General features: G+C 46.6%; 3 protein-coding genes across 3 annotated transcripts in view; 2 read left to right on the top strand and 1 right to left on the bottom strand.

Annotated features, from left to right (window-relative positions):
* The first annotated feature begins 581 nt into the window (after window positions 1–581).
* CENPS (centromere protein S) lies at window positions 582–4,334 on the top strand. The gene is made up of 5 exons (XM_037378626.1): window positions 582–745; window positions 999–1,122; window positions 1,475–1,508; window positions 2,733–2,799; window positions 3,773–4,334. Exons 1-5 carry the CDS (start codon window positions 707–709, stop codon window positions 3,926–3,928), a joined length of 420 nt encoding a protein of 139 aa, XP_037234523.1. The 5' UTR covers window positions 582–706; the 3' UTR covers window positions 3,929–4,334.
* A 4,058-nt stretch (window positions 4,335–8,392) lies between these two features.
* Window positions 8,393–12,066, bottom strand: DFFA (DNA fragmentation factor subunit alpha). Its single transcript, XM_037378625.1, has 6 exons — window positions 11,930–12,066; window positions 11,511–11,672; window positions 11,265–11,395; window positions 10,615–10,804; window positions 10,068–10,222; window positions 8,393–9,347 (listed from the first exon to the last, which is right to left on the bottom strand). Exons 1-6 carry the CDS (start codon window positions 12,024–12,026, stop codon window positions 9,144–9,146), a joined length of 939 nt encoding a protein of 312 aa, XP_037234522.1. The 5' UTR covers window positions 12,027–12,066; the 3' UTR covers window positions 8,393–9,143.
* Window positions 12,067–12,346: 280 nt separating this feature from the next.
* The window catches only part of PEX14 (peroxisomal biogenesis factor 14), an 80,341-nt gene continuing 79,724 nt past the window's right edge, over window positions 12,347–12,963 (top strand). Inside the window, exon 1 of the mRNA XM_037378624.1 lies at window positions 12,347–12,898. Coding sequence (XP_037234521.1) covers window positions 12,863–12,898 — 36 coding nt within the window. The 5' untranslated portion in view covers window positions 12,347–12,862. The remainder of the gene's footprint in view (window positions 12,899–12,963) is intronic.

Raw genomic sequence — 12,963 nt, 5'->3', positions numbered from 1 at the left:
TTTCTGCTACAAGCCCGGATGCTGCTGGCCTTCTTGGCCACCTGGGCACCCTGCTGGCCCATACCCGGGCGGCCAGCTAGCCCCCGCCGGCAGCTCCCCAGCCCCTCTGCCCCCAGCCTGTGGCGGTGCCTGTGGCCGTGCCCCGCGGGCAGGGCCCGGCACTCAGCCCTGTGGCACCTCGTACGCTTGGCCCTGCCCCACGGGCCCAGCCTGGCCAGCCCGCAGCGCACCAGCTGGCTGGTGTCTGATCTCTGCCGGGCACGATTAACTCCTGACGGGGACGATCCGGTGGTGCAGGTACCTCGCAGGGCGTCTGAACAGGCCGGGTGTCGTGAATCGCTGCCGACAGCCGCGCCACGCCGGTTAGTGCGCGGCGCCCGCAGCCCGCCCGCTGCCGGTCCGTCCCTGCCTGGGCGCCTGCCTTTCCTCGCCGGAGAAAATCCTTTGCAAAGCGCCGCTGTTCGGCAACAAGGCGGGGCGGCGGCGGCCGCCTCCTCTGCCCGCTGGGCGGGCTCGGCTCTCCCTCGGGGCGGGAACCGGCCCTGCGCGGGGCGGCTCCCGACATGGCGGCGGTGCGGCCCCGCCCCGCCGCGCTGGGCGGGAAACTGGGCTGGCGGCTGGGATCGCGCGCCTGACGGGAGCCCGCGGCGCTGAGGGGGGATCGCGGCCCTGAGGGGAGCCCGCGGCCCTGAGGGGAGCCCGCCCCATGGAGGCGACGGAGGAGGAGCGGCTCCTGCTCACTCAGGTACGACGGCGTTGGCGTCTCCGCCTCCTCCCCGGGTCCCCAGCGCCAGCAGGATGGGGCTCGCCCGGGACAAGATGGAGCCATGGCGGGGGTGTGTGAGGGGGTATGTGGCCCTGAGTTATAAACGTGGTGTTGCGGGGTGTGTTTGGGTCCGTAAACGGCTGCTTATGTTGGGTCCTTTTTGACGATTTATGCAAGAGCTAACATATCAGTCTGCAGAGACCTGAACTCTCGCTGCCTTGGCTCCTTTCAGAGGCTGAAGGCTGCAGTTCACTACACGGTTGGCTGCTTGTGTCAGGATGTGGCAGAAGACAAAGATGTGCAATTCACCAAACAAACCATTGCAGCTATTTCAGAGATCACCTTCAGGCAGTGCGGTACAGAAGTTTGCATTCTATCTATTTGTTCAAGAGTAGTTGCCACAGGAATGATACTTTAAAAAGATACCACTAGAACTAGGTATCACTGGTGCTTGTTTCTTCTGTTACACCTTTTAAAAGTACAAGAAATAGTGATTTGCTTTTTCAGACCTCGGAAAAGTATTTAAATGTGTGTGGAAATACTGTGTGGGCCACCTGCCTGTGCAAGTGGCACATAATAACAAGTTGTGGTCCCTTCTCCTAATGAACTTGGATAGTTTACGGTCACACATTTGTGACAGCTAGAACTGCAATATATCTCTTCCTACTCAGCATTTTAAAATATGTGATGTCTTTGTGTCTTCTCCAGACAACTTCGCAAAAGACCTTGAAATGTTTGCAAGGTAGGTATTGTAACGCTCAGTTCTTACAAAGGCTTTTTTTTGTTTGTGTGTGTGTGTGTGTTCAGCTGCAATAACTAGATAATCTTTAAAATATGTCTTGTAATTCAAGTTTTAAAGGATTCTGTTGGCTGATTAAGTAGTGGCTGTGAAGTTAGGAAACATACTCCCCTGCAGGTTCTCCCCGATCTTGGAAGTTCATTTATGTGGTACAAGTGATTGTTTAGATTAATGACTGTATTGGGTCTGGCAGAGCCCCATAGCAGCCTTCACAGGGCTGTGCTTGTGTTGGTAGCTAGAAAGGTGGTGATAACGCAGCAGTGTTTTGGCTACTCCTGAGCAGTGATTGCAGCATCCAGGCTGTCTCTCCAACCCTTCCCCCCTTCACCTGTAGGCTGGGGGTGGGCAAGATCTTGGGAGGGGACATAACCAGGACAGCTGACCCAAAGTGACCAACGGGATATTCCATACTGTATGACGTCTGCTCAGATAGAAAAGCAAAGAGAAAGGAGGAGGAATAGGGGGGCATTCGTTATGTATAATGTTTGTCTTCTGGAACAACTTCTACACATACTGAAGTCCTGGTGTCTGGGAAGTGGCCGAACACGGCCTGCTGATGGGAAGTATAGAATAACGTATTTTGTTTTCCTTTGCTTCTGTGTGTGAGCCTTTTGCCATTGCTTTGTTAAACTGCCTTTATCTTGACGCATGAGGGTTTTTTCAATCCTATTTTCTTCCCCCCCCTGTTCTAAGGAAAGGAGTGATAGAGCTGCTTGGTGGCCACCTGGCGTCTAGCCAAGGTCAACCCACCACAATATAGTTGTTAAATGTGTTGATACCTAGCAGTACTGGATGGTTTGGGAGTGACAGATGCTTACTAGCATGCCTGTGTTTCATGTGGTTGCTCCAAGGAGGTAAAGGAATGTTTTAAGGAGTCAGAGCTTAACACAGTGACCTACTGGCAATTAAAAGGGAATGGAACAGTGGTGCTTAAAGTTCTGGTTGTTGAAATTCTAGGGTTTTCACAAAGAAGTGTGGAAATTTAGATATACATGCACAAATTTGTAAAAAAGGTTTTTGTGCATTACAGTTGGAAAAGTTAGGCATGTTTGGTTTACTGGGTCCCTATTAAGCCCATTTAGTTAGTGTTCTTAATTAGATGCTGCATAGCCTTTTACAACTAATGTTGGCAAACCCATTAAGCGGTATTTCTTTAATTTTATGCAGGCATGCTAAACGAAGCACAGTCACTACAGAAGATGTGAAGCTTTTGGCTAGAAGGAGCAATTCTTTGGTAAGATTCACTGTATATTCTGTCTTGCAACATTCTTAAATCAATTGGTTAATTCCTAAGAGCATTTGAGTGAAGGCTATAGATGAAGCAACTGTTGCTTCAGTAATTTCACTAGCTTATTGATGATGGGTACAACCCAGTGATTTTTAAATTTTCGTCTTACTTTGCTTCATGACACTGCTTCAGTGTGGGAATGCAGATCTGATTGCAAGCAGCAGTGTTCTGGTTGCAGCAGGGTTGCTGGGGTTCCAAGTACGAAAGAGCAATAAACAGACACATTACAGCATTGCCAGTCTTGGAAGTAAATGATTCCGTTTTTTCTTGATGTTGTGTTCCTTTGTTTTAGCCTAAGGTCAGGAATACCTTGAGGTGCTAAGTCTGCCAACATTAATACAGGGATAATTCACGTTACTGTATTCTCTCACGTGCTGATCTGTATGATGTTCAGACTTAAATTCACTGGTCTGTTACAACATACCTGTAAATGCTTCCATGAATAATAATAATTTTAATTTTATGTGAGATTTTTTCCTTCCATGAGATTTGAAATACGCAGTGTGAACTTGTCTGAGAAGGCACAGTAAACGCTGGAGCTGAATTTTATGTTCCTAACTATCGTGTGCTCTTACGTCAAGTGGGTGCAGAGTAGTCTTGCAATATTTCTGTACTTACATAGTATCTCTGCAAACTACAGCTCTGAGTACCTGCTAACATTGCTGTCTCAGCAGTAGAGATGGATGTAACATAATTTATAAATCCTAGTCTCGCCAGGGCATTTCAGTATCTGAGGATATTCAGCTTAGACTGAGAGCTTTGTGCAAGAATTAAAACTAATTGATGTTTGTCAAGCCTTTTTGGAGTGTCTGTCATCTTTTTTGTAGTAAGAATTTGCCCTGTTAATGTCTCTTAAATGTTTCTCTCTAATTTCACATGAAGTTCCTCAGTAGATGACCGATTAGTTTATTGTTCTCAGCTAAAGTATATCACCCAGAAGAGTGAAGAGCTTGCATCAAGTAACATGGAGCAAAAGGAGAAGAAGAAAAAGAAGTCCAGTGCAGCTAAGGGAGGGAAAACTCCTGGGGAACAAGAAGCAGCTGTGAATGAAAGTGAAGATTCCAACATGGCATGATTTACCTTTCAAGTAAAGTTTCTGGTCATTTTCTCTTACTCTCATAGAGGAACTGAAGTTAGTCTATTAGAGATTCCTCTTGCAGGTTAGTAACAGTAATGAATCTTTAGGTTTTTAGGTGAACATTAGTTAAATTTTTTTTGTTCCAAAAATGAAAAGCCTGCCAGAATTAAGTAAAGCTTACAGCCAAAATGCCTTAATTGCTCACAAAAAGGTATGTTGCTGTTATTAAAAAGAAAATTCTTCAAATAAAGAGTTTAAAGCAGAACACTTTCACTGACCATGTTACCTCAGTATGTGCAACACCTTCCTAGTCTGACTTCCTTCTTCCTTCCATTTTTGTTTTAATAGCCATATTTCTCACTGTCTTGACAATTAAAAGTTTTGTGCCGTTTTTCACCTGTGACACTGCTGGTGTACAATCTTTGCTTTCACCAAGTTGCATTACATTTCTGATTTTACTATAGTAACATGGCTCTGGGGTGGTGGTCAGAAATGCATCACCGTTGCCCTCTGCTGCACTGAAAGAGGCTTACCAAATGCTGTTGATTCAAATGAAGCAGATTTCAAGTCCCGAGCTATTTAGACAGATACAGCCAAGTGAAATGAGAAGACTGTTGAAGCTACTGCATGGGCAAACTTTATCAAGCAAGAATATGCTTGCCAAGGATAGTCTAAAATAGGCAGCAAGAGAGGAAAGACTCAAGCACTGTTTTTCTTGCTCAGCCCTTGACTCATGAGACAAGCTCTTCCTTGAAGCCACTTGTTCCTCCTTGAAGGATACAGCTTGGGGCAATTCCCCAAAACCAAGTTTAAAATCATCAGGTTCTAATTTTAGTAAGACTTGTACTGTAAATACTACCCCAAGATAAAGAAGGTACCAGATGACAGCATTTTTTATCACCCTTGAGAACTTACCGGTGTAGCCTTGCTCCTTGTTTAAAGCCCTTCTCTCGAAAGAGTGCACTTTCTAGAGTAGAGTCACTCAGCTATACATGACACAACAGAAAAAGAATAATGCTCTGGTCTGCTTACATGTGGTCTCTTTTATTCTTGCTCTGTATTTGAGCTGTTAAGCAGTAGTGGATAGGGGGGAAAACCTATGCCTTTTGTAGGCTGTAACTATCCAATATCGATCAAGTGCTACTGCATAGAGGAAAATAGGAATGGCACGAATCTCTGTGTCTGGCTCTATACAGAAAATCTTACACAATGACACTTAAATACCCTCCCTTTCCCCTATCCCAACCTGTTCCACTTCCAGGGATGAGATATCTTTTAGAATTCTACTGACTGATATAGGCTAGGTAGGTAATAAACCAGTAATTTTGTAATCAACAGGAAGTAAATCCTCTTGGCATACCAGTGCTTACATTATTCAGTTTTCATATAGGTTTTGGGTTTAGGTTTTTTTGGTTGGTTGGTTTAGTTGGGTTGAGTTGTGGTTTTGGTTGGTTGGTTTGTTTGTTAATTTTTATTTTTTTAATTGTTTTAATGCTGCTATACATTACTTGCTTTCTTGAAGTTCATGTATTAATGTAAATAAAGAGCCTTTATTTACATTAATATGCCCTGGTTATCAACCCAATCCCACAGGAGATACAAAAGGTTTTTCTTGGTACTTTAAGGGAAGAATCACTAATGCAGTGCTGAAGATCATTAACTGAGGATACTCATTCATGGCAAATCTGTTGCTGAAGAAGGAATCTGTTACAAGGTAGTTTTGTCTACTTGAATGTATTAATGATGAAGACTTTGACTCAAGGCTTTGATGTTCTAAAAGTTTTACCCTGAAAAACGTCATGGCAGCCACCCCAGGTTTTCACACATCTTCTGGCTGTGTTTTAGACCTTTCATAGTGTGTCCTTCCCTCTTGAACACCTATACAAAATCTATCTTTATGAATCATAGGCAGGTCAGTCATCCTGTTCAAAAGTTACAGCTTCTTAAGTACTACAGGAATAAAATCAAGGAAATGCTAATTTTTGCATAGTTAAAAGTGTCTGTGCAGCTTAAATAAGCTCAAGTGAATCAAAGATACTTCATGTCTACAAAATGTACATCTAGTTTAAGGTTAAATTAGATTACAGAGCATGTTTTAGGTGGATGGTTTCTCCTGACTTGCGTAGGTAATATAAGCAAAATATGATCGAGTATCTTTTGCTCTTATCCACTTCTGTCTCTGAAGAAGCAACTTCTGTAGAGATCTGGTTACTAAGACATGCATAGTTCTATTGTAGTTGCTTCTATTGTTCATCCTATTCCTTTCTTGAGTAGAAAATTGGTATTTATTTCACAGGACTCCTTGGCCTTTTAAAAGCATCAAGCATTTTGAAAACATAGTAACTATCATTCAAGAGGAAGGCCTAGTGGATGTTTGTTACACAGCTGTTTGTTGGTGGGGTTTTTCTTTGAGGTCATTACGCCCAGCATCACAGGAAGAGAGATCATGTCTTCAAGTTTGTTAGCTCTGATGTTCTCACTTGTCCTCATATTAAATCTCCTGTAACTTCCTCTCCAAATACACATACGCTAATGGTATACAATACAGAAGGTGCTGGCTAAAGGCTAAAGACGTTTACTGAAAAGCTTTCTCATTATTTGCTGTGGAAATACTCTGTCTGGCAGCATCTCCTTGTTATCACCAACAGGGAATTCTAGTTATGAACCAACTTTCCCAATGTAATGATCTAAAGATCTATAGTAAAGTCTACGGTAAAAAAAAGATCAATTTTTACAGGTAACTGTAAAATTTAAAAATCTCATTAAATGGAGATGTTTTAGCAGTTTTCATTTTTTATTGTGCTATTAAGAGAGATCCAAGAAGCAATACATAGTCTATAAATAAAAAAACCCCAAAACATAAAACAAAAAGGATTTTTGATAGAAATTACAAGGTGATATGCAGCATTGAAGTCTCTTAGCCAGTAGTTAATTGCTGCGTATTCTTCATGGAAACTTCTGAGCTTTAAAGAGAGTTAAGTATTACATACCTGCTCTTTTTGCAAATAATAGTCAATATTACTATTAAACTGCCAGCTCAGCTTTAGGATAGAGTAAAACTGCAGCCCCTATCAGATTATGAAAATCTGATTTGTTAAAATTTTTTGTTCTATTAGAACAGAACACTTAAGACAAAAGTAACAGTTTTAAATCATACTGGGCTAGGTCCAGTTGACAAATTGAATTCTGTAACATAAGAACGGCAACATTTAATAATTTACAGACAACTAAAGGGCTCTAACCTTGATAAAAGAGGAAAAAGCAGCAATGAAAACCCTGCATTTGTTTTTTTCCTTAAGGCTAGACTGGAAGGACCACCACTGCCTTCCTAACAACAACGATCAGCACGGTCCCTCTAACTCCATGTCAGAGTTTGCCTGGAATTAGGTGAGTTAAATATTCTTAATAACACAGGATAGAAATAATTATGCTATCTGCTATATTAAGTAGATGTGGAAAAGCCACAGGTAAAACCCTTCTTTCCTCTTTGTACAGCTTGAGGAGTAGGATTTCCATTGCCAAGCTGAGCTTGAAAAAAGCAAAAGCATTGCAGCTGAGCAAGACTGAAAAACTGGCTTACAATGGAGGGAACAGTAACCGCAAGCTGAGACATAAGCTCACATAAAAAGCTTGCTGACAGCTGGTCTGCTCAATGCGTGCTATCTCAATTGGTAGCCAGCATAATTAGCTTTGAGTGCAATAGAGTGTCCTTCAAAAATTCTGTTAATGCACAGACATGTATGCTATTTCAGAAAGACCTGAACATAAAAAGCTTGTAATAAGTAGCTATTTAAAGCAGCAGGAAACTGTTTTACCTGCCATGGCCTATAATGTTGCAAGGCAGAAGTGTATGTTCTAAGAAGCAATTACTTGCCCTAGCAAAACCGATGGACCAAAAAGTTGCCTGCAAGCTTCCCCCCTAAAGCCAGTCAATTCCCATATGGGTAGGTTCATCTGCAGTTACACCCAGTATTTTTGCTTACCTGCTCAAAGGCACTAAACTGTTTTTAATATTTATTAGTTACACTGGCAGTCTAACTTTGTGTGCCGTAATTCAACCAGAATGTCTCCATGCAGTGCATTCATCTGAATGCCTGCTGTAGGAATACCGATCAGTTGGCATCCCGTGCCATTTAAGGTCACGTTAAATCAGAGGGTTTTGCATGATATTAGAAAACACTGGCACCTACTAAAACCGTCTCAGGAGTTTCAGCTCACTTTTCAGATTTTTTTCATACACATCTTTTGTTCTCACAAGGGAAGAAGAGATTGTGCCAGGTGAGAGTTCTGGTGCAGTGCAACCAGTACAAATATGCATTCTACCTAAATACTTTGAACAGGTTAAATATAGAGTACTTCTGTATTTAATTTCTTCTTCCTCTATCTTTAAGGTAATACGGTACTTACCAGCACATTCTTTAATCATAGCAGGTGGTGGAAATATCAAGCCTAGTCCCAACAGTAAGGTAAAAAGGTTTTAATGGTATTAGAAAAGATGACTTCAACACATTTAAAAATAAGCCAGTTAATACAAAAGCATCATGATACTACACTAATGATTAGGAGAGTAATACAGACAGGCCAAATACAAGTCTTCTCCCCACAGCCTTAGAAAGCAAGTATTTCCACTTTTGCTGTATTTTACAAGTTAGTGCTTACACGGCACCCAAGAGGCTAGAGTTCCTTACAGAAAAAGCACAGAAGTTGATGGGACTTTGAATTTACTTTAACTGATTAAATCGGCGTAAGAATTCAAGTTCCTAGACCCCAGGCTGGAGCTTAAAGCCAGACAGCAGCTGGCTAACCCCTCTGCCCTGTTCATGAACTGTGCCTCAAAGCGTCCTCCAGAGGTCTTCCATCCTTCACATGCAAAATGGGAGGACAAAGTAAGCAAACTGCCTGGGGCTTCAGAAGGTAGATCCATCATTATCAGATAGAAGCTTCTGGCTCCCAACCAGGCATTCAAAGCTGAATCCCTACATGCTGTGTTTAGCAATACCATTGTTCTAGTATTCCGCAAAAAGTCAAAATCCTTTTTGTTACACATGATTTTGAATCATCACAGGATTTTAAGCCTCAGGACAATGTCCAGATTTTAGTTCTCTATAGCCAGACCACAGTATGACCAGCAAACTACGGCTCCCAGCATATACCTTTGCTTGTATTGTTTTTTCTTTTGCATTCAACTCAAATTGCAAGCAGCACTACAGTCTTATTTTTTGCGTTTTGAACTAAGCCAGTCTCCCCAGGGTAGCGTTTTCTTGCCCTTTGACATGCTCCTCAGGGAATGCAAAGTCTGCACTTGCTGTAGACGCCTGGAGAGCTCCTGATCACAGGCTTGCTGCAGCGCTTCAGCTTTCTGCTTGTCCCATCTCAGAGCCGAGGCCAGGGCTTGTGCGTCTTCTTTCAAGACCAGCTGTAGCAAGACAGATTTCTAACAGTCTCTGCTACTGATGCTCCTCCACCACTGACCCCTCTGCCCACATTAAGAACACCCATAATGAGACACCTGTTTAGTACGGGCCGTTTGGTATTGAAGATGTTCCCAGCTTTCATCATCTATCCTGTGGGCCAGTGGATTTTCAATATTCTACCAACACCTAGAGCTTGAAGCTATACTCAGACATTCAAAGGAATAGAAAGCAGTTATGTACTTTCTACAGCAGGGAAAAGCAAGAGTAGCAAGTTCATAGCCTTAGAAAGAATACACTTTCTAATGGTTAAGGTTTACAGAGAATTTCCTTTCCAAGCTATGGGCTTATTTACACTGTTTTTCCAAAATAATGAGTTTTAATTTTGACTTGGGATGTATATAGGAAATACAGCTAGATGCATCTGCGTACAAAAAATCCCCTTGCTGCTAAGTTGGCTGTGTGAAGCACTGGCTGACAGTGATTTGGCAGAGATCAAAATTATATTTGTGGCTTTTCTGAGGTTGGACTAGAGTACTTGGGAGTACTCAGAGCTCCAAGCAGGGGGCAGTGTTACTGAGGAAAAGAAACAGATTAAAGCTCCCCACTTTTGAGACTGAGATATATTGACATTAGCACCTCCAGAAGCAAGGACAGCTTCCCCTGTAACCTCTCTCTCCAGAGGGAGAGATTTGCCAGAATATGGTTATGTCATTCTCACCTACCTCTAGATCTTGACTGTCCAAGCAGAGCTCTGGTGCAGGCTTCTCTTTCAGGGCAGCAAGGATCTGGTCACTGAGCACTGTTTTGGCTGAAGTGCCTGTACTGCTTGTACCTGTGTCAACCACATCCATCTCCTTTCTTGGTACAGTCTCGGATTCTGAAAAGTAGCAGAATCACTACAGCCCGTGACAAACACAGGACAGGAAAAGTGGCCCGGATTGCTTGACCATTTTGAGATTAATAAAATACGCATTTGATCTATGTGCATTCTCTGACTTAAGAAATCCATAATGTTAAGGATGACAATATGATTTAAGCTTTTCCCCCAGTATTCTACTTTCAGGCCTTGTGAAAAATGTGACACAGCAGTGAGAGGACTCTGGGTCTCACCCAGTCAGAGAATTCTTATGCAATGCCAGCTATTACATCCACATTAACAGCTGCTAAGCAAGTGACTCACTCCAGTCCTTCACTCTGCCTTGCTTATTCCACTCAACTATTTCAGGCATCTCTGATAAGCTCCTTCTCTAGCATCCTAATGCTCCCTACCTGCGACTTTGCTTAAGATATGGTCTTCGTTTTTCAAGGCCTCTAGGTAGAGTTCCAGGAGTTGTCTTGACTGGCGTTCTTCTTCTCGCCTGTCCAGCACCTGCTGCAGGGTGTCCTGCAATACTTGGATTTTGGTGTGACTTTGGGCAAGTTCTTCTGCCAGGTCTGAACGTGGTACATCAATAAGCACCTTTAAAAAATGGGAGTGCTCCTGTTACACAGACTAACTCATTCCGTTACACTGATTACAGAACAAACAGCGAGCCACCTGAACAACAGAGCCTCCACCTTCATGAAACCCAGCTTGTTTCACAAGGTTTCTTGTCATAGCAAGCCAGCCTAGTTATGAGAGGCTGTAGTGGCACTCCACCAGCCAGAAGCCAAAAGCATCCAGGAAGGTGTCAAATTATGTGCATTTTTAACGAAATCCTTTAACTCCTGGCAATCAAAGTACAACTTCTTAAGGGTGCACGGGAAAATGAAAAAAATGAAAGCAGATAGCCTGGCGCCTGGGAAGCTGTGTGCTGCAGGGGGACAAGAGGCAGCTGTTGCCATGCCTCGCCACATACAAGGCGTTAAGCTGCCAGACGCTCAAATCCATCAGCTATGGAAACTACCAACGGTATGAATTAGAGGTTTCCCTGCTGTACCTGGAGATCTTCTTCAGACATCAAGATGATATTAGACAGGTCATCCTTCAGTTGCCTGGCCAACTGCTTCCACTTCTCTGTGCCACTGTCCACTTCATCTGCAGGCTCCGAGAGCCAGGCTGTTCCGCTATCTGACACAAGAGCCATCAGTTTTGTGGGTCATTCCTCATCCACCTGAGACAGCCTAATGTCACCAGGTGTGTTGCAGACGCCCTCCCCTTCCCTGCTCCCTCATCCACACAGTACCTAAGCTTTTGCCAGACCATTTCTCATTCTTGGCCAGCGCCACAAACTTGGTGTTAGGCGGCAAACACAAAAAGTAATCTTCGTCATCCACAATGGTGCCGTCCTCTGCCAGGACCAGGGTGATGGGCTCCCTGGCCTTGTCAATAGCCAGAACGCCACTAGCTGCAGAACAGAAAAAATACGTAACAGAACGCAGCGAGGTAGGCGCCGCCCGGGTGCCGCGCCCACCACAGGCGACCCGCGACCCGCAGCAGCCGGGACCAGGGGGCAGGGGCCGGGGCCGCGCTGCGCCCGCACCGCCCCCCGTCCAGCCGCGCAGCCCGCTGAAGGCGCGGTGCGGTGCCGTTCCCACGCCTCCGCCCGCGGCAGCCGCCACCCGGGCCCCGGCCCGCCGCACAGCGCGGGCAGCCTCCCCTCACCCTTGTCGCGCAGCTCCCGTAGGCAGGAGGCCGCCACGCCGTGCTGCTGCCGCCCGTCTCGCCGCCGCACCAGGCAGCGCTTCAGCGGCACGGCCATGGCGGCGGGCGGCGCGGGGCTCGCCGGGACGGGCCGCGCGGGGAGGCGGGGCCGGGAGGGGGAGCGGCCGGGGGCCTCGCCGCTCGTCACCGCTCTGCCGGGCCCGCCCCCCGGCCGCTGCCGGGCCGTTGTAACGTGAGTCCGCGGCAAATCCCGTCAGCCTCGGCAGCGGCTGGATCGCGTGCCAAGCACGGCAGAGGAGCGCGCCTGGGCGTCTGCAGAGCGCCCAGCCCCGCGCAGACCGCTGTGCTGCCCGTGGCCCTCCCGTATAGGTGCGGCGCAGTTGTAGCATAAGCAGAAAAAGCCCGGGCACGCGATAACGCCGCCGCGGCGTGTATCAGTACCGGGGCGCGAGCCCCCGCGCTGCCAAGCGAAGGGCGCCCCTCGGGCGGCTGAGAGCGGGGCCTGCCGTTGTTTGTGCCCCCGGGCAGGCCCCGGCAGCCGCAGTAGCGCGACAGCAATGCGCGGTGCCGTATCCATGGTTACGCGCCGAGGCCGCGCACGGCGGGCTCTGCCGCGCCGCCCAGAGCGGCGCCGGTTTTGTCAATGGCCCGGCTGGCCAGGCTGGGCAGGACGCTGCGGCCCACACGGTCTCGCAGTCCCAGGCGTGCCGTCCTCACGCCTGCCCCGAGTCGCCCCACCCGCTGGCTCCCGTCCCGGCGGTGGGGGCCGCAGAGGCCGGGGATTCACGGCGGCAGTGGGTCCCCGCGGGCCTCATCGGTGCGCCGGCGTTCGACTCGTTCTGCCTGCAGTGCGAGCCGGTGGGGCCACGCGGGGGAACGGCGGCGAGGGCGTTCCATCGGTTGGGCGGGGATGGATTAGCTGGGCCTGGGAAGATGGCCGCTTCGGAGCAAACGGAGCAGCCCGGCCAGGTAAACGGGGCCGGCGCTCTGCCGAGCGAAGCGGTGCGGGCGGCGGGGCCGGGCTGGGGTGGGGT

This window comes from Falco rusticolus, chromosome 3 (assembly GCF_015220075.1).
Source record: "Falco rusticolus isolate bFalRus1 chromosome 3, bFalRus1.pri, whole genome shotgun sequence".
Lineage (NCBI taxonomy): Eukaryota > Metazoa > Chordata > Aves > Falconiformes > Falconidae > Falco > Falco rusticolus.
The sequence above is the reverse complement of the archived record's forward strand: the minus strand, read 5'-3'. Positions and strand labels throughout refer to the sequence as shown.

Excerpts from the sequence above, each read along its gene's own strand:
- CENPS (XM_037378626.1), top strand. The coding sequence starts at position 707 with ATGGAGGCGACGGAGGAGGAGCGGCTCCTGCTCACTCAG. Across the intron at positions 746-998 it reads AGCGGCTCCTGCTCACTCAG|AGGCTGAAGGCTGCAGTTCA; the intron begins GTACGACGGCGT and ends GGCTCCTTTCAG. Across the intron at positions 1,509-2,732 it reads GACCTTGAAATGTTTGCAAG|GCATGCTAAACGAAGCACAG; the intron begins GTAGGTATTGTA and ends AATTTTATGCAG.
- DFFA (XM_037378625.1), bottom strand. The coding sequence starts at position 12,026 with ATGGCCGTGCCGCTGAAGCGCTGCCTGGTGCGGCGGCGAGACGGGCGG. Across the intron at positions 11,673-11,929 it reads ACGGGAGCTGCGCGACAAGG|CTAGTGGCGTTCTGGCTATT; the intron begins GTGAGGGGAGGC and ends TCTGTTCTGCAG. Across the intron at positions 10,223-10,614 it reads TATCTTAAGCAAAGTCGCAG|AATCCGAGACTGTACCAAGA; the intron begins GTAGGGAGCATT and ends GCTACTTTTCAG.